The 24,865-nt window shown below is 39.1% G+C and overlaps 1 protein-coding gene across 1 annotated transcript in view; it reads right to left on the minus strand.

Annotated features, from left to right (window-relative positions):
• Positions 1-24,865, minus strand: part of LOC134668888 (heparan sulfate 2-O-sulfotransferase pipe) — a 57,029-nt gene that overhangs the window by 26,659 nt on the left and 5,505 nt on the right. The window contains exons 2-4 of the mRNA XM_063526377.1: positions 4,614-4,696; positions 3,956-4,169; positions 1,319-1,457 (exon numbers count right to left, since the gene is read on the minus strand). Of these exons, the coding sequence (XP_063382447.1) occupies positions 1,319-1,457; positions 3,956-4,169; positions 4,614-4,696 (436 nt within the window). The remainder of the gene's footprint in view (positions 1-1,318; positions 1,458-3,955; positions 4,170-4,613; positions 4,697-24,865) is intronic.

A 24,865-nucleotide genomic window follows, 5' to 3' on the forward strand; every position in this document is an offset into this window, starting at 1 on the left:
GTATAAGTAATTTACTTTGATAAAATGATTGTTTATTGCAAACTAGAATATCTGATAAATATTACAATGTCTAGACATTATTATACCTAATGAGTGCCTATATAAAAGGGTCCTTTAAAAAGAAACAATACCGGTAAGGTGCCACACATGCCTTTGCATTAGCTGTATCTACTTTGTATGTCGTATGTCAATTATGTCATTCATTTATGTTGCCGACTGCTGCTGCAAAGTGCTTACTATCTTTATTTTGTAGACATATAGCGTTTCCGAATTAACTGTATCCGAAAGAAGTTTCCACCTATTTCACAACATTGTCCTGCTCTCCAAATAGAAAAAATGCAACAGGTTTCATTTCTGACCCCTTAATAGTCATGTTAGTCCATACGCTTAAAGTCGTTGACAGCTTTCTGTGATGATTGATGCGAGAGGTGCCTTTCTTCTGTAAGTATTCGCCGATTAATTGCGCTAAATCGAACTGTCTGAATACTCTGAATGCTTTAGCTTGAACTTTGACAGGAGGATTGTTAAAAAAATATGATACTTGCGATGTATACCTATGATTATTGTATTCGCTATTCTAATCTGTCATGTTTAGTAGTTAAAGAGTGGAAAAATAGTCAAGTGCGAGTCGGACGGACGTATCAATATCTTATTTTATTTCAGAATTCGAGATCATTTTTGCTTCAAAACTTAAAAATTTAGCTATAAAATAACAATCCCAGACCAGAGTAATGATCCATTATTTTTAAGTATGGCCGAGCGGATATTTTTAGTCTAGAGAATTTATTTGTGCCAAAGCAGAATACGAATAGAGTTCATAATAAGTACTTAAGTAGTATAATTGTACACTCTAATAATTTTGACTATGTTGGTCCTTGTTGAGCTTGAGTTGATTGGCTCTGAAGTACTTAAATAAAGCAGACATGTTCGATATAGAACGGAGGTACTAGGAACCCATTTTTCGAACGGTTATTTCAGTCAAATTATAAGTAGGTATGTTGACTATGTTGTCACTAAGGACCCCCCCACATCTAGCGTCTTTCGAGCGTCGGCGTCTACAACTCTATGGCCGCTGCTCGACGCAACGTCGACGCAACTGCGCAGCGACGTCATTTTCCATAGCGCTGACCAGACGCCGACGCTCGAAAGACGCTAGATGTAGGGGGGGCCCTAAGACCCTTACTTAGGCATATAATCGTAGTGACTAGCACTTTGGTCCAGCACATATTTCTGCAAGGTGGTCGGTACTACACGTACTACATCCCAGTGGAAACCCTCTACTTTAGTACCTACTTAGTTTACACTTTACAACACTCACCTGGTGAAGTTAGTATAGCAGACGTGTTTGATGTAGGAGGCGGGCGGCGCGTGCGCCGTGACGATGCTGGCGAGCACCTGCTGGTCGGCCGGCGCCAGGCGGATCGTCTCCACGCGCTGAACCGCGTCCCGGTGGAACCCTACAAAGATAAATATTATTGCAATAAACTCCCGACATACTTTCGTATTCGAACTTCAAGATATTCACAAGCGACGACATGTACTAGATCCATTCTAGATACGTTATAGTTTAGATTTCAACTAGTTCTCTTTTGCAGCTCAATTCGGGTAACCAGTGTCACTTTTACGTCAGATAGTGTTAGATATCTATTAGATGTGAATTGGATCTCTAAGTCATATCTTGTGGAAATCGTTCAAGAGTATCTCCAGAATCGCTTAAATGTCAAATTTGACAGGTTAGATCTTAAACATATCGTTATCGTATCTTGGTGACGTCTAAAAGATATCTAGTAGATGTCTATTTTAAAATCCGAATGGGGGCCCACTGATATTACATCCCGACGATAAGCTTAGCTCTGCATCATAACTAAAAATCATCTGATTTTGATTTAAAAAAAAATCACGTTTCTCCAGAAACTTATTCCTGCCTCGCACAGCTAAACTGTGGAAAGAACTGTCGCCTGCAACCCCTCTGATATTTCGGGCGTCCATGGGCGACGGTAATCGTTTACCATCAGGCGATTCGTCTGCTCGTTTGAAAAACACACTCGGATCGGTCGTTCTGACTAGGTCTGTCTCAAACCAACAGACTGATTATTTAGTAAACAACCCTGTGAGAATATGAAATTATGAATATAAATAATAAATAAATAAATAAATACGCTGCCTAAGTCTCAGATATCTATCCTTTCTAAGCCACATCAATTTGCATTCCACTGCAGTTATTAGCGCAACATAGTCCCAAGCCGCAATGTTCCATTATGATAGCATCTAACCATTCTATTGGCTTCAGCAACTTTTTATCTGTGAGTAATGTAATATAGTCACACAGCATACACATACAAATGAAATGACATTGTAACAGATTACCAATCATTTGCATTGTGATTGAACTCAGTAACGTTAAAAAAATTATAGCGTATACATTCTTATGAGAGCCAATATTTTGAATCTAATTATAATGATTACCTATATAAGCCCGCACGACACAAACGACACAACCTAAGTCTTTTAAAATTAAGGTTAAAACCATAGAGTTCGAAAAAAGTAGGTTGAATAAAAATATCCGCTATGCTTTCTACAACTGCTTGTATAAAAAAGGACTATGTCGAAAATGAAATCCAATAGTAAATCTTAATATCATCACTTTGAGTTTAAATCTCTTTGATTTCTTATTTGACTGGAGGCGCTAATATTCAACAAATGCAAATTATAATGACAGTAAATACCATCCAAGCGTTTTAAGTGAATGTTGTTTGGTAGACCCCATAATTAGTTTTAGATAGGGCATACTAAAGTAGCCAGCTTCGTGTGAGGCCCATTGCTTTTTATATGAAGTTCCTGCAAGTCCATCAGACCGAAAGCTATTAAATCATTTTATCTGCCTACTACTACGCGAGAGTAGTACTTAGCTTGAGATAGAAATTTTTTCTTAGAACAATCTTGGGTTAGTCATGTAATTTACTTCATTTGCAGGAATGCTTAAAACATGTAGCCAACGGATGAAATGGTCGATTTTACGTCGAAAGCATAAAAGGATGCCTCTAAAGCTGAGCCAGTCTTACTCGAAGATAAAATGGCTCTTTATACTCTCCCATCTACATATAAACTTTGCATTTCTCATAAATGGACCTAACTATGTACTTGTTTCAATAAGAGTGTAAGTACTTTTGCATTACAGAAGCATCATTTGATAACGTCTAAAACACGGTGTGTAATTTATACTTCATCTTACAGAAGAGTAAAGATATACATACTTACTTTAGTCTTTGAGATTATTGACTGGCAGTGTGACGTGTAAACTACCTTCGGCACGCGGTTGACGAACAGTAGTTCCATGTCTGCGCGCGCAGTATTGTTCAACTACCATGTCTCTGGCACTACTCACCGAACTAATTCCTTGCTGCCAGCCGGCGCAATAGCTCCATAAATGTCTGGCTGCCGACCTTCGGCACACGGTTGACGAACAGTAGTTCCATGTCTGCGCGCGCAGTATTGTTCAACTAACATGTCTCTGTCACTACTCACTGAATTGATTCCTTGCCGCCAGCCGGCGCAGTAGCTCCATAAATGTCTGGCTGCCGACCTTCGGCACACGGTTGACGAACAGGCCGCGTAGCCAAGATGCCAATCGCTAACGCTCCGTAGCGATCGAAACGCAACTGTCACTGTCACACTAATGGGGAAGAGTGATAGAGATACATAATGCTTTTCGTTGTCGAAGCGATAGCGATTGTAACCTTGGCTAGGCGGCCAGTAGTTCCATGCCTGCGCGTGCAGTATTGTTCAACTAACATGCCTCTGTCACTACTCACCGAACTGATTCCTTGCCGCCAGCCGGCGCAATAGCTCCATGAATGTCTGATGGCTGCCGACCATCGGCACACGGTTGACGAACAGTAGTTCCATGCCTGCGCGCACAGTATTGTTCAACTAACATGTCTCTGTCACTACTCACCGAACTGATTCCTTGCTGCCAGCCTGCGCAATAGCTCCATGAATGTCTGGCTGCCGACCTTCGGCACACGGTTGAAGAACAGCAGTTCCATGCCGGCGCGCGCAGTATTGTTCAACTCCCATGGCTCGGGAACTATCTCTTCTAAATACTGCTCTATTTCTTCTTGAGCATCTTCAGGCTCCGCTTCTAGTGTGCGCTGAGGTTTTTTCCGCTCCTGTTAAGCAAATATAATGGTTAGAAGTGGTAAGGCTAAGAATTGGTGATTAACCACCGGGGGCCACAAAATGACCGGGGACTCATTTGAACACGGTAGTAGGAAAGGAATGAAAAAGTGACCATATTGGTAGCCACGTCACGAAGTAACACTCTGACAGATCGAATATAAGGTCCAATGATGGTGTGATACCGAAGTTGTTTTGCTTATTTTTTGTCGGTACGTCTACGCATAGGACTAGGACTCATCGTGTATTATAATCACTAAACATAATAAGTAATTATAACAAAAGCTATAAAGCCAAATTAATCATGTCCATAATAAACGACTTCATGTGGAGGTAACGTACCAAGCACTACTCAAAGCAATTAATGTATCCAGAGTCCATCTTAATTATTCTCATTTGTGGCAGATGTATTATTAAGAGGTAGAAAATACACTAACCGCGCCGGTGTGCCTGCGAATAGCCTCGAGCGCCTCTTTGTGCTCTTGCGCCGACGCATACCCCGCTAGGCCCGTCTCGATCCCTGGAACAAAAACACATCGTGAGAGTAATGCAATAAAAATAAGCTGACATGTGACGGCTGTCCATGTCCGGAGGATCTCGGGCTTTATAAATAAAATTCTGAACATCCTGTGCTCATAATACTTAATTACACTGTGATCTAATACCTAGTCACTGACATATTAACAGGCATATTTAATAAGTACCTACTAAAATTACAGGAACGCACAACGATGATAATATCCAATACACAATTTAATGACGTGCGAATTGCATAGGCAATTGCACAAGCATACGTTATGACAATCCATAGTAAAATGAATATTCATAAAATGAACCCCTATTCCGAATCATACAGTTATTCCGATCGACATAGCGATGCTGTAACGAGGCTCTAGGGCGATAAATTTCTCAGCGGCACGACCGGCGCCGGCGCACGAGGTGACCTACGACTTGATGCAAAATTGTCTCTCGCGAATCGGTAATGGTTGGTTTGTCGTTCACGTGGCCTAACTGTCCATTGTAACGACATGTAGATATTGTGTGCTCTGGGAGATGTTATTGTCTTTTGATTGTTCGTAGGTACACAAGTTCCAACACATTGATACACGGCGGGATTCGAAATCATGACCTCTGCCTTGAGAGCACGTCTTACCGATAGGTCACTAACACCTAAAAGATAACAGGTAGGTACCTAAATCTAAGTAAAATAGTCCCAACATTAAAGTATGGCATAGGAAAATAAGTAGAATACCTACTTGAAAGATCGACTTGAACCATAAAGCTTACTTTAACAATGTTTATATAACTCTGTATTCGTATGTGTCGGCACAACACGTATTATGTTTTTTTATGTTTATTTATTGGTATCTGCGTAAGGGAGGTGACCAGCCGATTTCTACTCGTAGAAGAGGCTATCTATTAAAGAAATTAAGGATTTGTGTATAGTTTCACATTCGGTTGCAGTCGGTTACATCATAATATTAGTAGGTTTAGAAATCAACTTTACTAAATATATGTATACCTACTCATATAACACAACGTAACAGTCTAGACCAGATTCTCTAGAACAGGAAAACAAAAATAGCAGTTAGTAATCACAAACGTTTCCTAACTAACCGTGAAGCGACGTAAGAAGCGAAAACAAACACGTCAGCCGAAAATAAAAGGTACGGAGAATTACAATTATTAAAATCTTAATTGAGTCTTAACCTCAAATGAAATTGAAAACGGAAACAGCGAAATGGAAGTACCGAAAATGTGATCATTCTGATTTCAGGACAAAAGCGAGTGTGTTGTGAGAATGCCTGTCTTTAATTCGATTCGATTTCCCAACAATCAAACGTTAAAAAAAAATATTTTTATCTCTGAATTTAGTGTTTATTTCCGGTGGCATCCGGTTAAATGCTTAGAATTTAGGTCAGATCCACTTTTCGATATTTTTCCTCCACTGTGTGGGCTCGCCTGTTTTATGAGACCAACGACAAAAATAAATTTTAAATATGATCCCCGCTTATTCCAAAATCGCCATCTCACGGCAGGTGTAGTGTATATAGGGATGTATGTATAGTTTTCACTAGTATAGTATATATACTATAAAACCAATTTTATTAAGAATATACAGGGTACATAAATAATCATACAAAAGTAACTTAAATATATCTAAATATTAAAATATTTTAATTTCACTAGTATCGTTTACCACGGTCACCTCACTCACTGCTTTGAAAGCGGCCATCGCTGTGAGATCCGGGCTTTCTCCAGAACAAAGCTTCCGATGATCCCTTTCGATACGCACTTGAATGGCCTCAGAATTCCAGTTTTCGCTAATAAAACTAGTTTAAGTACTTCAACCTACGCGAAGATGCGTGCTGTAATTCAAGATAAGAGTAAATTAATTTGAATTAATTAGTCTGACAGCTTTATTGCAGCGCAACAAGATCGATGACACTAATTGGTTTAAACGAATAGTTAAATACTGGTAAATAGTGGAGTTTAATGTCAAAAATTTAGATTAGATGAACTGAACGAGACTGTAAAAATTCTAAGGTAAATGCTTTGAAGCGCCTGTTTAATACGATTCCAAAAAATCAATAAATAAAAAAAGAGTGAGCGGGAAAGCAGAAGAGCAATGTATAAAAACCCACTTTAAGTAACCGGTAAAAAAATGGCGAAATATGCGGCAAATCTTATTAAACGTATTCGTATTTATAGGCAAGTTCCGCTATATATGAATTGGAATTATAAATAACACATCAGAGCATTATAATACCATTAAAATTACTCCATTAAGGGGATAAGGCCGCGTAATAGTAGCAAGAAATTGAACAAAAACCATCTGCTTCCCATTAGAGTCCAAACTAGTAAGCTCTTCCTAGCGAGCACAAAAACTTCATAGTCACTTCGCGTGATAACGTCCATCGAATAAAATAAATAAGACGGCTTCTTTGATATCATAGGTGTAATAATGATATCGACGAGAAAAGGTATGACGAATCTAATGTAGCCTGCGTAGCGGGTCGTATCCGGTCAAGCATCTTATTGTTAAGAAGGAGCGCGATTCAACATTATTTTTAGATAGCTTGTGATATTGCAAACCTTGTTAAACTTCTGAGTTACGCTACAATATATCAGTCATCTTTAACATTCTCATTTCAGTTCTGACTTATTTCTTTATCCCAATTTCGTCGTGTCACGATCTATCTTTAAACAATCAAATTTACCTCCAGCAGGATTAAAGACAGCGTTAAGCGCGATTTATCTTCAACGAAATAATTGATAGTTTAACTGCTCAATTATTATCAATTGAGTTGAGATGATTCCTAGATGATATCTCAACATCTTAATCGATGATAACTGTTGAATATGGGTCTGTTCACTGATTAGCATTCATGATAAATGACTATTATAGCCAGAGTATGCCCCGGGTAACCCCTGCTATGATGTCTTAATGGTTCATTGAATTTCTGACATGTCGAAATCTTGATTGTGAATGTCTAAATAGCATATTTAACCCCGTGGGTTAATACCTAGAAATGTAGAGCGATAGAGACATTTGCCAACGAAATAATGTAAATTCGTAGAAAATTATGATGGACGTTGCGTGTTAATGTTGATGAAATTCATTTGCTGCTTAATGATTACAATTAGAAGGCGCGCGCCGCAAATCTTACTATTAAGCCGTAGCCTCCGGTGAGTTGGCGTGTTCGTGTTATTCCAAGATACGAATAGGTACCTACGTTCCTTTGGTTTAGTCACAGATGACTCACGTTAGACCGGGCCGTGTCTGGGCCGGAGCTTCAGCTTTCTTTTCTATGACATGACAGGCGATCACGTGATGCTTTCCATAGAAAACGATGCGCCGGAAGCTCCGGGCCGGACACGGTCCGGTCTAACGTGAGTCATCCGTTATCCACTTGGCATCCTTCGGTTTCGGGACATTAGAATGTGATAATACATACCTAAAAATGCGAAGAATATGATTACCGGTAGTTTGATTTCAAAGAAACAGTACATCGAAAGGGGGTATTTTTAAATGTTGTTGTTGTTGGTTGGTTGGTTTGTGGATTGATTTTAAATGTTAATGGTAGCGGTTTTATTATCAATTTATCTTTATTAAACTTTTAAAATTATTGTATTCAAATAATCATGTTTTTAGGGTTCCGTACCTCAAAAGGAAAAAACGGAACCCTTATTAGATCACTCGTGCGTCTGTCTGTCTGTCTGTCTGTCCGTCTGTCACAGCCGATTTTCTCCGGAACTACTGGACCAATCAAGTTGAAATTTGGTACACATATGTAAGTTTGTGACCCAAATACGGACATGTAACGTAAACAAATGAATTTTAAACATGGGGGCCACTTTTGGGGGGTAAATGAAAAAATTAAAATTTTCAAACTATATCATGTTACATATAAAAGGAAAGAGCTTATTGTAAGGATCTCAAATATATTATTTTCATAATTTTCGAATAAACAGTTTAGAAGTTATTTAAGAAAATAGGCAAAAAATGACCATTCTCCCCTTTATCTCCGAAACTACTAAGGTCTAAAATTTTGAAAAAAAAATACATGAAATAGGTCTATACCTATAGATGACAGGAAAACCTATTAGAAATGTACAGTCAAGCGTGAGTCGGACTTAATTACAGTTTTTGATCCGACCCCTTCGGATTTTTTAAAGAGATTTCACTCACGTTTCACATAAAAAATACATTTTTAAAAATTGTGTAATATACGGAACCCTTGGAACTCGAGTCCGACTCGCACTTGGCCGGTTTTTTGGTGAGATTTTACTATTTACGTAGGTATACGTTTGGTAGTGTATTTAAATATACGTACATATCAACTAACATAATAATTTAACTTTAATACGTTTTAAGGTAAATATATACCATGATCTCCGACACTGATTAAAATAAGTAATCTACAAGGGTAAGAAATGGAAATTGGCCTAATAGGTAACTACGTTAAGGGGTACTTATATCTAACCATAAACTACCTTAGAATTACAAACGGTTTACGACGACTCCGATTATTTTATAATATCACATTTAATTTCGACATCATACGAGTAAGAGCTACCTACTTAATGTTTTTGCACGTACGTAACGAGCAAAGCGAAGCAAGTGAAAACGCTCACACCACCCGTCAGCGGCCGCCAGACGTCCAAGGAGTTTATTCAGATATTTAAAATAGCATACCAACATGATATTAATATCTGTGGTACCCTCTTGCACTGACATAACTATAGCGAGCTAGACATGCCGAATTAAAATCACATTGGTAACATATTTTTAATGTCTAAATATGCCTCCGACCGTACACGAGCTGCAGGATGTCCAGGGACCACTTTTTACATTTTTAATTGAGCCTCGTCTGTTTTCCTTAATTGGGCCCGCATTCTGTCTTCGGAGAAGCTATCCGCTAACTCCTAGATGTAACAAACGTTGCCTTGATGGAGATACCAGTTCCTTGATGATAAATAAATTTAAATTGACTCAGTAAACGGCGTAATTAGGGTTTTCAACAAACTGCAAAAACAGTGGAACATCGAGCTAACGACTGCCATCTCTATCTTTATAGCGTACGGGCAATTATGATTGGTTTTTAAAAATGTTTACTTTAAATATTACTTATAAGGGCAGTAATAATTTTTAATCGTTGCTTTTTACACTATGTTTGCTTTTCTCAATAAGTCGTGTTGTCCTAAAGCGATAAACGCCACTAAGCTAAGGCTCATAGCTGTGCAGAATCGAGATAGTATCGAAGAAGGTAAAGATGCCCATTATTAATGCTTTCACGTTGAAGATAGTGCATCGTCAGTGTCCGGTAGCCCCGGGCGATTTCTACTTACTCATAATAACATTCTTTTAATAACATACGTCTATTTAAATAAATTGTCAGTATAATTAGAAAATAATCAATAAGTTAAAGCTATGCTGTATGTAGGCACGATCGGGCGATCAATCAAATCTTTTATCTGTTTGATCAAATTATTACTACTATTCTACATTAATACAGCTATTTTAATAATAGCTTAATTTTTAGGTACGGGACGGGTAACTATTAACGTTAGACCACTATATGTACTTTCATCATTCCTAATTATAGGTATTTTGGACATAAATATGGACAAGGTAATAGAGGTTTAATTGTACTGAAATTGAGCAAGGTGAAATACCCCTTTTACTATATTATTTATAGTACTTTCGCTATCCTTACGATCATGACGCATGCTTTACAGGGCCGGCATTAAAATTCAAAGCAGTCTTTAAGTAAAAAAGGGTTTGCACAAGACGCATAAAACCGGTACTTATCCTTCATGCTATGGACCTGATTCGGATTATGAAATAGACATCTATTAGACATCTTTTAGACATCACCAAGATACGATAACTGTATGTTTAAGTTCTAACCTGTCAAACTTGACATTTGTGCGATTCTGGAGATACTCTTGAACGATTTCCACAGGATATGACTTAGAGATCCAATTCACATCTAATAGATATCTTACTCTATCTAACGTAAAAGTGACATTGGTAGCCCGAATTGCGCTGCAAAAGAGAACTAGTTGATATCTAAACTATAACGTATCTAGAATGAATCTAGTACGTGTCGTCTCTTGTGAATATCTTGGAGTTCGAATACGGCAGTATGTTAGTGCGCTGATGCTTCAGTGCCCTATAAATTCCTCGTGGGAACCCATTTACCCATTATAACAGATAATCATCGCGCATGCGTCCATCAGAAGCTTAACTGTTCGCAAAAATAGAACAAGAGAGAAACTACACTGTTGTTTTATGCATATTTCTGGTTCAACCGTTAGTGCATTATAATAATTCATAGGGATAGGTACAGTTATTACATTGAAGCGTAGTTTATTTATGTATTAATAATTTATGGATTGCAAATGCCATCATTTTTTAATTAACGACTATACTGCAAAACGTAATTCAAGACCAAAAAAGTAAACAATGTTGCCACTTTTTACTAGCGCGCCTTGTATTTACGTAAAAATAAGTAAATGAAAGTACTTTTTTTAAATAGCAGGAGTAAAATCACGAATAAATAATTTATCTTAGCGTGATTATTTATCAAAAGGAATTTACTATTTCACGAACAGATTATTGCATTGGCAATAATTTTTTTGGTCTTGAATTACGTTTTGTAGTTTAATGTAATTATTGGGTGCCTATAATCTAATGAAAAAAGTAACACATCATTGGCGTAAATGCTCCAGAGCTTGTGGTGGATGTTGAACTTTTTAATATAAACGTAATTGTCTGTTATTTTCTAACGGCTAAACTACAGAACCGTGTTTTATTAAATCTTGACATACTACCTACTTAGGTAGGTAGGTATAGAAAATTGGAGCCGACGATAAGCCTCCTGCAGTGCTGCCATTAAGTAAAACCAGAGTAACAGCTAAGTATGTAGTAGGTAGGTACATATAGTTATGATGACCGACTAACAGCAATGTTATAAAAAGGTACTGAAGTGTCAGTTTAATATTAATGTTATATGTGTGTGTGTGTGTGTGTGTGAGAGAGAGAGAGAGAAAATATTAAACATTTGCTCTTTAAAGTCTAATGCACTTAGGTCAGCGAGTGGGTAAATTTAATAGCTTCAGAAAAAGTCAGTAAAATGTCTTAATAGCTGTAATAGCACAGAATAAATAATAGTACTACCGTACAGAAAGGAAGCTTCCTACAAAACCGAAGTTTGACAGCGGTTCAGGGTCGAATCATGCTATCCCTTTCTAATACATGGCACTATCCCTTTCGGCCAATTAGGATTGTCAAAATTCAAGTGATTATCTTATCTGTGGTCGTGCACGCAAAAGGAAGTCAAGTGGTGCCAACCCTAATAATTGCTCGGAGCAATGCTGAGCCGAGCGGAGCCGAGTTTGGCCGAAGTCAGGAGCTTCGCACCCCTGGTAATAGTTTATTTTTTCTTTTGCCAGCTCAAACATGCCAACGCAGTGTCTTCTTCTATTTCTACTTCTAAGTTGAACGTAATTTATTAAATAACCTGGGGGCCTAGTCAAGATCACAATAGCCTACATTGACAAACGCCAAACGAAAAGAATAAAATGTATCGGGATGACAGATACTACGAAAAGTCACGTGACAATTATATACATTATTTAAGTTTCGATTGGCGTTTTCTATCAACATTGTCTTCTTGGCTAGCCCCCCTGTTATAATACTGTCTTTAGTTCCTATGCTGCGAAGTAAAACCGTTCATCTGCTGACGGAAGACGTACTCGCACCTGTAACTTTTTTGCTACATTCTGCATAAGCACCGGCAAATTCCTAACGTAAAACGCTATGTAATATTTTCACATAAAAATTTTCCAGCTTCCGTGACGCAACTATTAATTGCCGTTTAAAATTGTCGAGAAAATATTTTCTTGTCGTTTAGAACATGTTTGTTATGTATTTGTTTAGAGACATGTTACGTAACTGATGGGTTCCGGTTACATACCGAAACAGAATTGAGCTGAATTAATGACGATATGCTCATTTTAACGATTATGGACTGCAGAATTTCTACAGAAAGTTAACCATGGTTTTGTAAGGCAGACATTTCGATTAAAATAGCTCGTATTGGTGTATAGATACTTACATGTATGCATCTAAATACATATAGGTATGTAATCGTGAGCTGCACTTTATGAATGAATGTAATTTATTCATTAACTTTTGCTGCTCGCTGTAGGGGCAGAGGGGCTACGGCGAAAACCGAAATTCGCAAATTGCGGGGATCTTTCGCTTTTACTCCAATGAAGGCGTAATTAGAGTGACAGAGAAAAATGCCCGCAATTTACGAAGTTCGATTTTCGCGGTTATAGCCCAGACTCTGAGAGACAATATTTTGTGCTTGAACCGAAATGTGGAATGTTCTAGTGTTCTACTAAGAAAATTGTATATTCAATCTCTGAAGAAGGAAGAAAGTGAAAATTTAATTAATTAATTATTAGAGCAGAGGCTTACTTAGGCATACTTTACAATAAAGTTTATTTACCAGTTGTCAGTTAACAGTCTAGACCAGCGGTCGGCAATCTGCGGCCCGCGGGCCGCATGCGGCCCGTGAACCTGTCACTTGCGGTCCGAGAGCCACCTTGGCTATTTTGTATGTAATAGTGACAAACTGACAAACGACAATGCCTCATAAAGTCATAAATATCAACAAAGTACGGCCCGCGTCACCTCCGTTAACTACTATTTGGCCCTTGGTTGCTCAAAGGTTGCCGACCGCTGGTCTAGACAATGGTAGAGTCTGTGCGAAAAGAGAAGAGTCGTGGAAACTATGGGGCCCAATACGTAACACGACTTCTCTTTTCGCACAGACTCTACAAGGATGGTGCTGAAATAGCTATCTACACCGTGAAATTTTAGTGGTTGTTTTCCCGCGGCAGGGCGATTTGCTATCGGTAGTACTTTCGAATTATGATAGACAAACTTATAAATAAACTGTTTTCCAAAAAAAAAATTACAAAAAAATAACCTAAACTCGAACAAGCGAAAAACAATAGTAACACACTAAAACTGCAAGTCGACGACAGTTCCCGATATTGTAAACAGATAAACAATAATACAAGCACATGTTACTTTTTTAAACTGTGTAACAGGCTAGAGTGTATCTAGAGTGCTTTACTGTTTGACAACTGAAATTAAAATTTACTTAGACTGTTCCTTCACGGTTAACAGTTGAAATAAAACCTTTTTATTAGTTTGATGCAGGGGCGTAGCTAGAGGATATGGCGCCCGGGGCAGACACCAAATTTGCGCCCCCGCCCCCCCCCCCCCCAAACGAAATGAACTTAAGGTGGCCACTGACAAGCCTTCCAACAGTCCAAATAGCGTGGCTGCAATCCAAAATCGGTCCGTGAATGTCAAAAACGTACAACGTTTAATATTAGGATGCCGTCCATTTGGATGAATCCATTGTAACGGCATCCATTTGGAAGGCTCGTCAGTGGCCTGCTTAACGAAACGAAAGGGTTATTTCTTGCTTTAATAAGTTTACTTTTAATGTAGACAAATACAGTGTCGGTACCTATGTTTTTTTAGTACATCGGTGGCCAACAAGCTTACGACCCACCTGATGGTAAACGGTCACCGCATCCTATGGACGTCTACACTCCACTACACTACACTACACATGCGCGTTGCCGACCGTTTTAAAACGTATAAACTTCTTTTTTGGAGATCTCTATTCATAGGTACAGCGCGGCTTTGGACTGATTTGAAGGACCCAAGGTGGCATCCAGGTGCTCCTGTCCAAAGGTGACAGCAGTACTCAATATATGGGATCAGTCTACCCCAGAGTAAAGTATGGCGGTGGCCTCCCTTTATTGAGCACACCGAGTTTTTTTTGATACGAGCGCAGCCTACCCAGCAAGGTGGCTACGAAATTATTGGACGTCACTGATGGAGATGTCAACACCGATCGAGGCTCCCAATTAGGGTTTGCACGACGGATCTGAAATGTATGAGAAGATCCGTGGATCCGGATCCAGATCCGGATAATTTCATACATTTCGGATCCGGATTGCAAACCTTACTCCCAATACTCCCTGACATGGGAAGGGTTGTGCCTTGAAAAATGAGGTTTTCTTAGCGGTAAACGCGCAAATTTGAGTCATAGTAGGATTGAATCGGATTAAATTGTCCTGATCCCACACCGAAACTCTGGATAGAATGCCTCGATACCTGACACAGTTATTTCTACTATTATTTTATGGGGTCACTTCCCCATCGCTATTTCAGTTCAGTCCAGTTCAGTTATCAGTGCAAATACCACGAACAATTATTAGAAGGCAGAAAAGCAAAGCAAAGCTTCACTCCAGAATTTCTTAACAAAAGTTATGTCTCGAAAACTACGAAAAATCGGCTAACATCTGGTACATGGGGTATATTCTGATAACCCACGACGAGGATTCTAAAAAAAAATTATGGGCGTCAAGGTTTGGACCAGCCTGTAGGTATACAGGGTGGCTAAAAAATAACTGCATTTTCGTTGCCAGGCAGGTTTTTGGATTATACTGAGCAACTTTTACTATTAGTCCAACCCCTAAGTCGCGAAAAAAATTTGGCTGTTTCCTACATTTTGGCTGGTCCATTTTCTATGGGAGGGTAAACTTTTTTTTCGCGATTTCGGGGTTAGTCCCGTAGTAAAAGTTGCTCAGTCCCAAAACCCAAAACCTCCCTGGCAACGGGAATTTAGTTATTTTTTAGCCATCCTTGTATAGTACTGTCGTCCGCATATCGATGAATGTCGTCGATAGACAACATGTCACAGATATGCAGCAGCTATTGAAGCAGCCGGCCTAGCCAAGGTTACAATCGCTATCGCTTCGACAACGAAAAGCATTATGTCTCTCTATCACTCTTCCTTATTAGTGTGACAGTGACAGTTGCGTTTCGATCGCTACAGAGCGTAAGCGATTGACATCTTGGCTACGCGGCCAGGTTCCGTCTACTACGGCTCATATGCGCCTGCCGGACAAAGGGCTAGCGATCCATTTGCATAGGTAGTCTCTTGGAGAGTCCATAAGATGGTAACTTCGACAGGAGACCCCTAACGGAAAAGACGCGCTAACACGGGACACAACTCTGAAGCACTCGGCCCGCTCGCCTTATAAAACGAAAGCATAGCAACTCCCGCCTTGATGGAAGTTTCTTGCATAGAGTATTCGCACTGCGGGATGGTGGGCGGTAGGGCGCTACCGTCGTCTGTCAAGGTCGAGTTCGAGGCAAAAAGAGTAAGAGTAAAAGATCGGCTTTCTCTTTTGCGCTGTGGGCCAGAATACCATCCGCATTTCACACTTCACAGTGGTGGTAAATATGACTGACAAAAGTTTCCCTGCTGCCTTTTAGCAAGGCGGAGAGGTACAGGTCTTTTGCTCATTTTGGCGCCCCCCCTTGGACGGCGCCCGGGGCACGTGCCCCCTTCAACCCCCCCCTAGTTACGCCTCTGGTTTGATGATTGACATTACGTTGTGTCAACTTTGGTAAATCGAATAATTACATCCTCTTCGCTTATTAAACTAATGTGATAACAGATCCTGTCAATGTCATCACTGCTATTTCTAGTAAAATGGATCGACATTACGAATATTCTAATTTAGAGTAGGTACGTCGCGATGGTGCAGCTGTACGCTAGGGCTAACTACGACTCCCACGCCGCCCGGCGACTTTACGCGGAACCGGACCAGTTACAGTCGCTGCGTCTTCGGGGGATTTTAAACCCCCAAGTTCCACACGGACGAACAATTGTCGCCGCAACACACACAGCGGCTGCTTAACCACGGGCAGTTTCAAACGCCAGCACATGCACAGGGCAGAGGTGATTGTGTATTGAACGTGACGGATTGCAGTTCGAACAATTATTGCGGTATCGGGAAGTTTAAGTGTTTGTTTAAGTTTTTGATCATTAAAAGCTTGATCTTAACTTGTTATGTTTACTTTTAAGGATCTACAAACTAACTGCACGTAAAATGTGTGAAGGAAAAATAAATGGAACTACTTTTTAGGTTATTTTGTTTCATTCACTCCAAAGAATTAGGTACTGCAGTGCTACTACTGGTGTTAGGTCACTTTCGAGTTTCGTTCGACACATTTATAAATCTGGCATTTCTTAACATTATTTAAAAAAAAGATTACACATCGACTGTATATCGATAGCAGAATCATTTCGTTGCGGGAAAACAACCACTAAAATTTCACGGTGTATAAGTGCCTATGCACTTAACGTATTAAGGCCAGCGCAAACCGGCGGAGCGTAGCGCAGATCACCGAGGAGCATTTGCGCCGCGCAGCGCACACCGGTGTAGAGGTAAAATCCCCCGACATACCGCGAGCGCCCACACAGTCCGGCGCTCGCGGTCGGCGCACCACGGAGCACTTCGGCGCAGTCCGGGGGATGCCGCGGCATGCCGCCGCGTGTACTCTATCACAAGGGATTAGTAACTAGTATGCACGAGTTCTCCCCTGTCGTCCCGGCGCTACTCCCGCGCTACTCACTCGGGAGGCCCCGGCGCATGCCGCGGGATGCCGCCGCCTATAGGTATCCTCTGGCGTGCTCCTCGATGCCGCGAAGTAACAATCCTCCGTGATGCTCCGAGGTCGGTCTCAAAGCATTTAAATTTATACCTGAAGGTAATTGAAATAGGGAAGAAAATACATTGATAATTTTAAAGTGATCTGCGCTGCGCTCCGCCGGTTTGCGCTGGCCTTTATTAATACATAGAATTATTTATTCAGTAAAGTCACATCTTTTGCATTTAGGCATATCTTACAATTAGGCACACCGCACATGTACATACTGTTTAAATGTCGCAGTTCAGTGGAAATAATTGTGCAAAAACGTGTAATTGTGTTTCATAGTGTAATACGCGCGGAAACAGTTTTTCTGACAGGCGTGTAAAAACTGCGCTCAACAGGCGCTGTCGGTAATGACATTTTAATGACCCAATATTTTATATGAGGATGGCAAGGTTACGAGAGTAGTTCGCCTTATTCCGGACAATTTGCACCTCATAACATGGCACATGACTCGGTTCATTGTAAACGTTGTCTGTAGGTATATTATTTTTCTCACATTTACATAATGCTCGCAGGGAAGGCAAGGTAATTTGATTTACTTACGACCAAGGTAAGTAGGTATTTTTTATATAATTAATAAGATACTAATATAGATATTAATAATTAAGAAGACTTAGTTTATAATTTCGATAGTATAAATAGTATCGAAATTATCGCTGGTTTACATATATAAATTTTGGTACCAAATATGGAAATTATTTGTATTTGGGATATGACCGTCGTATTTTATCATTGTACCTACTTAGCTAAATAGGTACATCTATTCCGTACTCTTCATATGTATATTTTCACATCAGTATCGTTTTCATTTCAGTCCATGAACTTCATTAGTATCCTAGTATGTGTACCCAGACTCCCATCTATACAACTGTAGTAGGTAGTAGCAGAATATACCAAATTGGATTCCATTTCAGTTTAGTCCATTAACGAGAGTGCACGGAAACACTGCAAGTTCGCCAGGTTAACTGATAACAAGGGACAGCTAACGAGCTACAAGTGGTAGGTACGCCAGCCTGCCCCCCTACCACCACCTAAGCGATAGAAACCCATTAGGATTATAAACTTCCTACTTACCGCAAACATGGCTTAGCCCATATCGACTCAACTTTATAGCCAATAAACTTTACCGATGGATCGCTAAAAGCCGTACAGAGATGTCATTATATAATTATTGCGACGAGTCAATTATTGTATCTTGTTTGAACTTTCTAGGAAAACGACGGATACTTACATTAATAAGGAAGAAACATTTTAAGCTTAATATTTTCCGCGTGAACTAAAATATAAACAGTTAGTACCTATTCTCTCATTTTTATGTACGTGCTTGAGAAACCTGCGTGCGACATCTGATGTGTCGCACTGGTTGACACGAACATTTTTACAATAAAACCAACTAAGCGTCGCTTTGACCAGCAAAAAAGTGAATTTCCAAGAATGATCTGCGCCGCACGTACTATAGAGAAACAGCGCTGCGGTGAGAGATTTCACGGGAGTGCTCTATGCCACGGTAATGACATTTAGAGGCGTGACTGGTCGCAGCCGAGTACCGTACTGCGACCACTGGCTGCAGGGCGGTAATGCTCACAGGTAATTCTAATGTCGGATACACGTTTTTATTCCGAAGCGTTTTGTTAGTAGCGTGTTCGTTTCATTCATGCTGTGACAACTCGAGACCCAACATCAGTCAATAACCGAGGGGTAAATTCTGTACCTAATGAGAATTTCGATCGTACTGGTTCGTGCATTTTCACACTCGCGTTAAATTATTTAATGATCGGTATCAATTGTTAATGGTAATCTTATGTTTTTACTAAGTTCATGACATAATGCCAGGCCAGGCCAATGTTTTTTTCTGAAGCTATTGGCACCTAATTATAAAAATCATAATCAATAAGTACCTATATTCAAACAGGTTGAATAATAGTTTCGGGAATATAAATATTTTACACTAATTTTTACCCATAATATTCGTAACTTATTTTACTAAAGCTAGGGTCAGCCATCGTGAGATTGCCATAAGATTAGTCGTATTAATCTAAATATATTATTATTTTCAGGAATAGACAATAACCTTATAACAACATTGGTATTTCACATTCACAGACATCGCTTCATAGATTGGAAATCAATCTGAGTTGTATTCAAATGCGCCTAATACGGAGCCGTCTTGTCTAGATGTCATCGCCGTGGCAGCAGATAACATAGTCACGAGCTTTCCGGGTCCGAGTCCGGTCCCGGGGCTCCGGGGCCCGGGCCGTACCGGCGTCGGGCAACGACCGCTCTCTATGTACAATGGGAAGGACTACATCCGTCTACATGTTGAGATAGTTGGCTCTGCTCCTTGGTTGACATTAGCTTTCGGGTGAGACGGAGCTTATGCAAACAATCTAGAGATCGCCCTGAAGCTCAATGCATTCATATTAACAAATATTAATCGTTTTAAAAGAAAATACCGAGCGCACGGTCTATTTCACATTGCCCATCAATATAATAAGAAAGAAATGGAGTAAAAAATTAGAAGTTTTTAAAATTGGAAATCCAAAATTTTCTTACTATTTTAAGTAGATGGCACAACGTACCAACGATCTATGAAAAACAAAAACAAAGGACACAAAACTAATAGTTACATTAGTGTCCAAACGATTAAATTAACTAAATGAAATTTTCCAATAATAGTTAAAAATTAAATAAAACGTTAAGTGCTCTTCATGTTTAGGTGATTTCATGAAGTACCTAACCCTCCAGGGCAACAGACGGGTTCAGAATACCAGTATTGGTATACAGTGAAACCTGGTTAATTGGCACCTGGATAAATGGAAAACCTCAATAATTGCAACCAAAAGTCCGGTCCCGGTCCCTTGATACCAGAAGGCCTCTATAATTGAAATTTTGGAACCTCTATAATTGCAATTTAGATTTTAGTGCTTTTCGTAATTTTGCCTCTGTAATTGACCACATCGCAACTAAGACCTCTATAATTGACACTGTGTTTAAAAAAAATCCGTTATTTTTGCTCTTTTTTTACCTCTATTATTGAAACGAGTCTTACTTATTACCTCTGTAATTGAAATAATGTAGTTGTAGACAGCAGAAACAATATTTTAATAGCAATGATCATTTTATTTATATCTTCATCCAGAATTCAGTTTATTTATTGGGTATCTATCACAGCCTGTAGTAGGTGAAATAGTTTTGTTAAAATCATAAACAAAGTATGCTTTTTACATTCTAATAAAACTTTCTTCTACAATTCAATTGAATTTTTTAAACCCGAATGATTAATAAGAAAATAAAGTAGTAATTAATGTAGTGTAAAAGTACAAGTATTGACAGAAGCTATATATAGGTATATATATATATATATATATATATATATATATATATATATATATATATATATATATATATATATATATATATATATATAGCTTTTTCATAGACTAGAAACCCAGAAGGTAAGAGTGTAAATCTACTTTCAATGGTTATTTGCACCTCTATAAAAGAAATTTGTCAGAACGCAACCTCTATTAATGAAAACCTCTATAATTGATACAACGATTTTTTGAACCTCGTTAATTGACACGACCTGCTTAAATGAAAAACCTGGTTAATTGACAAAAAAAGGCCGGTCCCTTGAGATTGCAATTATCCAGGTTCCACTGTAGTTATATAATCATTCTAATACTTATTTATTACGCAAAAAACGTATGCATTTTCATAATTTCATGAGCCATTCAGTTTGATTCATGACACGTGATGTCATATCAGATTAACATGTCAGATTAGACTTTCACCACCTCACTAAATGAAGTAATTCATCAAGTGTTGCATCGCCCATGTATCACTCACACTCACCGCACGTGCTACATCATAACTAGTAATATTTTGCGGACGCTTTCTGATCTTATTTATAAGGAATGTGCGCAGTATTTTCTGAGCGAAAATGTAATAACTCTCCAACAATGAACAGGCCCGTTCACTTTGAAAGTAATTGCTCTATTTGATCTATTTCTAAGCTTTCGCAAGGGGTTTTATTTATTTTCCAGGTGAGATTAGACACTCAATTGCAGTAACCGCGAAAGTCGAGGCTCGTTCCCCCTAGCTCTAATACCCCTTCGAACACTAATTGTGTGCGCCTACTTATACCGGATATGGCATGTGAAAAATAACACAGTATCCTCGTTAGGTCGGATAAAGAAACTCGTGTGATCTTACCAACAATAGCATTGACAATAACAAAAACAACACGGCCTTAATTAAGGATCTGTACTTAACAATGACGAAGTACGAGATCTTAAATTATTTTATAACTAATTAGGGGTCATCCATTAATTACGTCACACGTTTAGGGGGAGGGAGGGGTCAAGAAAATGTGACATATTGTGACATGGGGGAGGGGGGAGACACAAACTTTGTGACGTCACTTTAACTTCATCAGTAACCGAAAATTTATTTAAATTATTTAGTTCGCTGTACATTTAAATAACAAGTTTTTAAAACGAAAATAGTTTTTAATCGTTTAATTTTCTTTCCTAAGCAGTTTTGGGTTATAAAATTACTAATATTTATATCGTCAAAAATATTTTGATAAAATATTAATAATACTTAGGTACTTACTTAATTCGATTTGGCGATTTCGTAGAAAAAATGTGACGTCACACTAGGGGGGGAGGGGTTTGCCAAATGTGACCAAGTGTGACAAGGGGGGGGGGTCAAAAAACCTAGAAATTGGTGTGACGTAATTAATGGATGACCCCTTAGGGATCATTTTGACAGTGAAGATTCGCTTCTCTTCCGCTTTATATCAATGAGTTAGTTGTGGCCTTAAGCCGTGAGCGCCTAGGTGTTTTGTCAACTGGTGACATCACATAACATTATGGGTCATTCTCTGAGAATATTTCTGCGGTTGCGTCTAATTGCCACGACTCTTTACAGACATTTTGTATGGGTCACAGCGATTAGACCGCAGACATATTTTTTTTTAGAATGACCCTATAAAAGAAGGGTCATATATTCAATATATGAACATATCTCTCAAACAGATTACTTAAATGGGTATTACTGTCTTGGAAAAAAAAATTAGCAGACTATTTTTCTATTGTATAAGTAATATGTATATGTATATGTATGACCCATACATTTCTCCTAATGTATTTAAATAGCAATACGTTATACCGTCAAATATTAAAAAACCGGCAAAGTGCGAGTTGGACTCGCGTTCCAAGGGTTCCGTACATTACTAAATTTTTAACAATATATTTTTTTAAATGTGAAACGCGAGTGAATTGCCTTTAAAAAACCCGTAGGGGTCGGATCAAAAACTAAGTAATTGGTCCGACTCACGCTTGACTACATATTTCTAATAGGTTTTCCTGTCATCTATAGGTAAAGATCTATTTTACATATTTTTTTCAAAATTTTAGACCCAGTATTTTCGGAGATAAAGGGGGGGGATGGTAACTTTTTGCCTATTTTCTTGAATTACTTCTAAACTGTTTATTCTAAAATTATAAAAAAATATGTTTGAGATTCTCACATTGAGCTCTTTCATTTGATATGTAACACGATATAGTTTGAAAAACTTTATTTTTTGATTTTCTCATTTAATCCCCAAAAGTGGCCCCCATGTTTAAAATTCATTTGTTTACGTTACATGTCCGTCTTTGGGTCACAAACTTACATATGTGTACCAAATTTCAACTTAATTGGTCCAGTAGTTTCGGAGAAAATAGGCTGTGACAGACGGACAGACAGACAGACAGACGCACGAGTGATCCTATAAGGGTTCCGTTTTTTTCCTTTTGAGGTACGGAACCCTAAAAACAGCTTAGTCACCATTTTTGCCTTCAAAGTAGTCGAATAATACACCTGAAGATTCACAAGCCTTCCTCATTATATGAATTAGCAGTGACCTTAACATCGTGACAATGTTACGTCGTTAGATCGTGTAGACTTGGAACTCCATGGTGATCTTGAGACATATTCTGAACGGTGGCGTGAGCGTAGGCCCGTCGAGCTTCTTAGAAAACCAGTGTAAAGTGATCCTCATCTGTAAAGCTCGAAATATATGTTGGGCAAACTGTCTGTATCGTACGCAGTCATGCAGTGAGACGAAATCGAAATGAGCATTTCTAGAAACGTTTGTACTAAAACGTACCCAAATATAATTTTCCCATATGACAGATGCAAACATTATGGCAACATGGACGCCACAAGCACAAGCGAAACAGAAAAAACCAAGAGGTAAAAGGCTTAGAAAAGATGAGCAAGTACACCTATTGGAGGAAGTTCGTCACCATCGTGACGACTGGAGGAAGATAGTAGATGAGGACTTGTCCTTGGACTTGGTCTTGACCCACAAAGAGTCTTAGAATCATCGGGAGTAGGTAAGAAGTACTTAACTTAGCTTCTTGATGTTGAAATAGCTTGCTTCCTACAATAATCACCATGATAAGCCCAACTTGAATTTCGGGTTTAACAAATTTGCGTAATGGAACTATCAGAGTTCTTACATATTATATCGGTTCGTATGATGCCCTTTAATCCGCTCGTGCTAGGTACCTTAGCGATGGGAATAACATTGTTGAGCGTGGTTCAATGCCGGCCGCCGCGGGCGCAAGCACTGCACCAATACAATATGGCTATTTTCCGGCCCTTTTGTTTGTTTCTCCTTTTGTAATATTGCTTAGAATAATGCGGATACAGGGAAGACATAGTTTATAGCTTAGTCGAGCGCGAGGTCAACGTATCGCAGTATGCTGCCTTTTGGAGATAGGAATTTCCAACTGCCATATAAACGCCCCGCCGTAGATGTTTTGTGTTGTAGGACCAAAATAACAATGTAAAAAATAAACCATCCAGCATTCCAGCAATCATAAAGTGGACATCAAATGCTCTCTTCTAAGTATTTTGATTAGAACGGATGCGAAACTGCGATTATTCGCGGCTGGACAATGTGGCCCGCTCCATAATGCACCGGACAATAAATTCTAATCTCATGCGCATGGACACCGCGCGCGGTAACGGGACTGGCGTGGGCACGCACGGGCTCGCTCCCTTTAGATACTATTAATCTCACCACTTCCGACTGGTGTAAGATCTACCTAAGGTTATGGCTCCTTCACACGATAGGCCAGCGCCGGCCACTCCAAAGGACGCAGCCATGCGGTAGAATGAGATAGTAATATCACTTGCTCCCTCTAACGCATAAATGCGTCCCTTGGAGTGGCCGGCGCTGGGCCATCGTGTAGAGGAGCCATTACAAATAACTTGATTCGCAGTACTCACTGATGGCTTACGGCATCCAAACCTGAGTGCGTAAGTACCAGGGCTTATTAAACCCCTATAAACTCTTGTAAAATTTGTTATGAATAGGTAGACGATAAATGCAAATTTCATTTTTAGAAACCTCGCACTATGTACGCAGTTACGCACTCCTCCAACCTTTTCCGCATATTGATAGTATTGATAGTGGTTGATTTGTGAAAGATGTCCCCAGATATTGATTTACTTATTCCGAAATTCATGCAAAACTTAAGTCTTGCATTAAATCATAAAAATCCTAAATTTGAATTTGAA

Source organism: Cydia fagiglandana, chromosome 11 (assembly GCF_963556715.1).
Source record: "Cydia fagiglandana chromosome 11, ilCydFagi1.1, whole genome shotgun sequence".
NCBI classification, from domain to species: domain Eukaryota; kingdom Metazoa; phylum Arthropoda; class Insecta; order Lepidoptera; family Tortricidae; genus Cydia; species Cydia fagiglandana.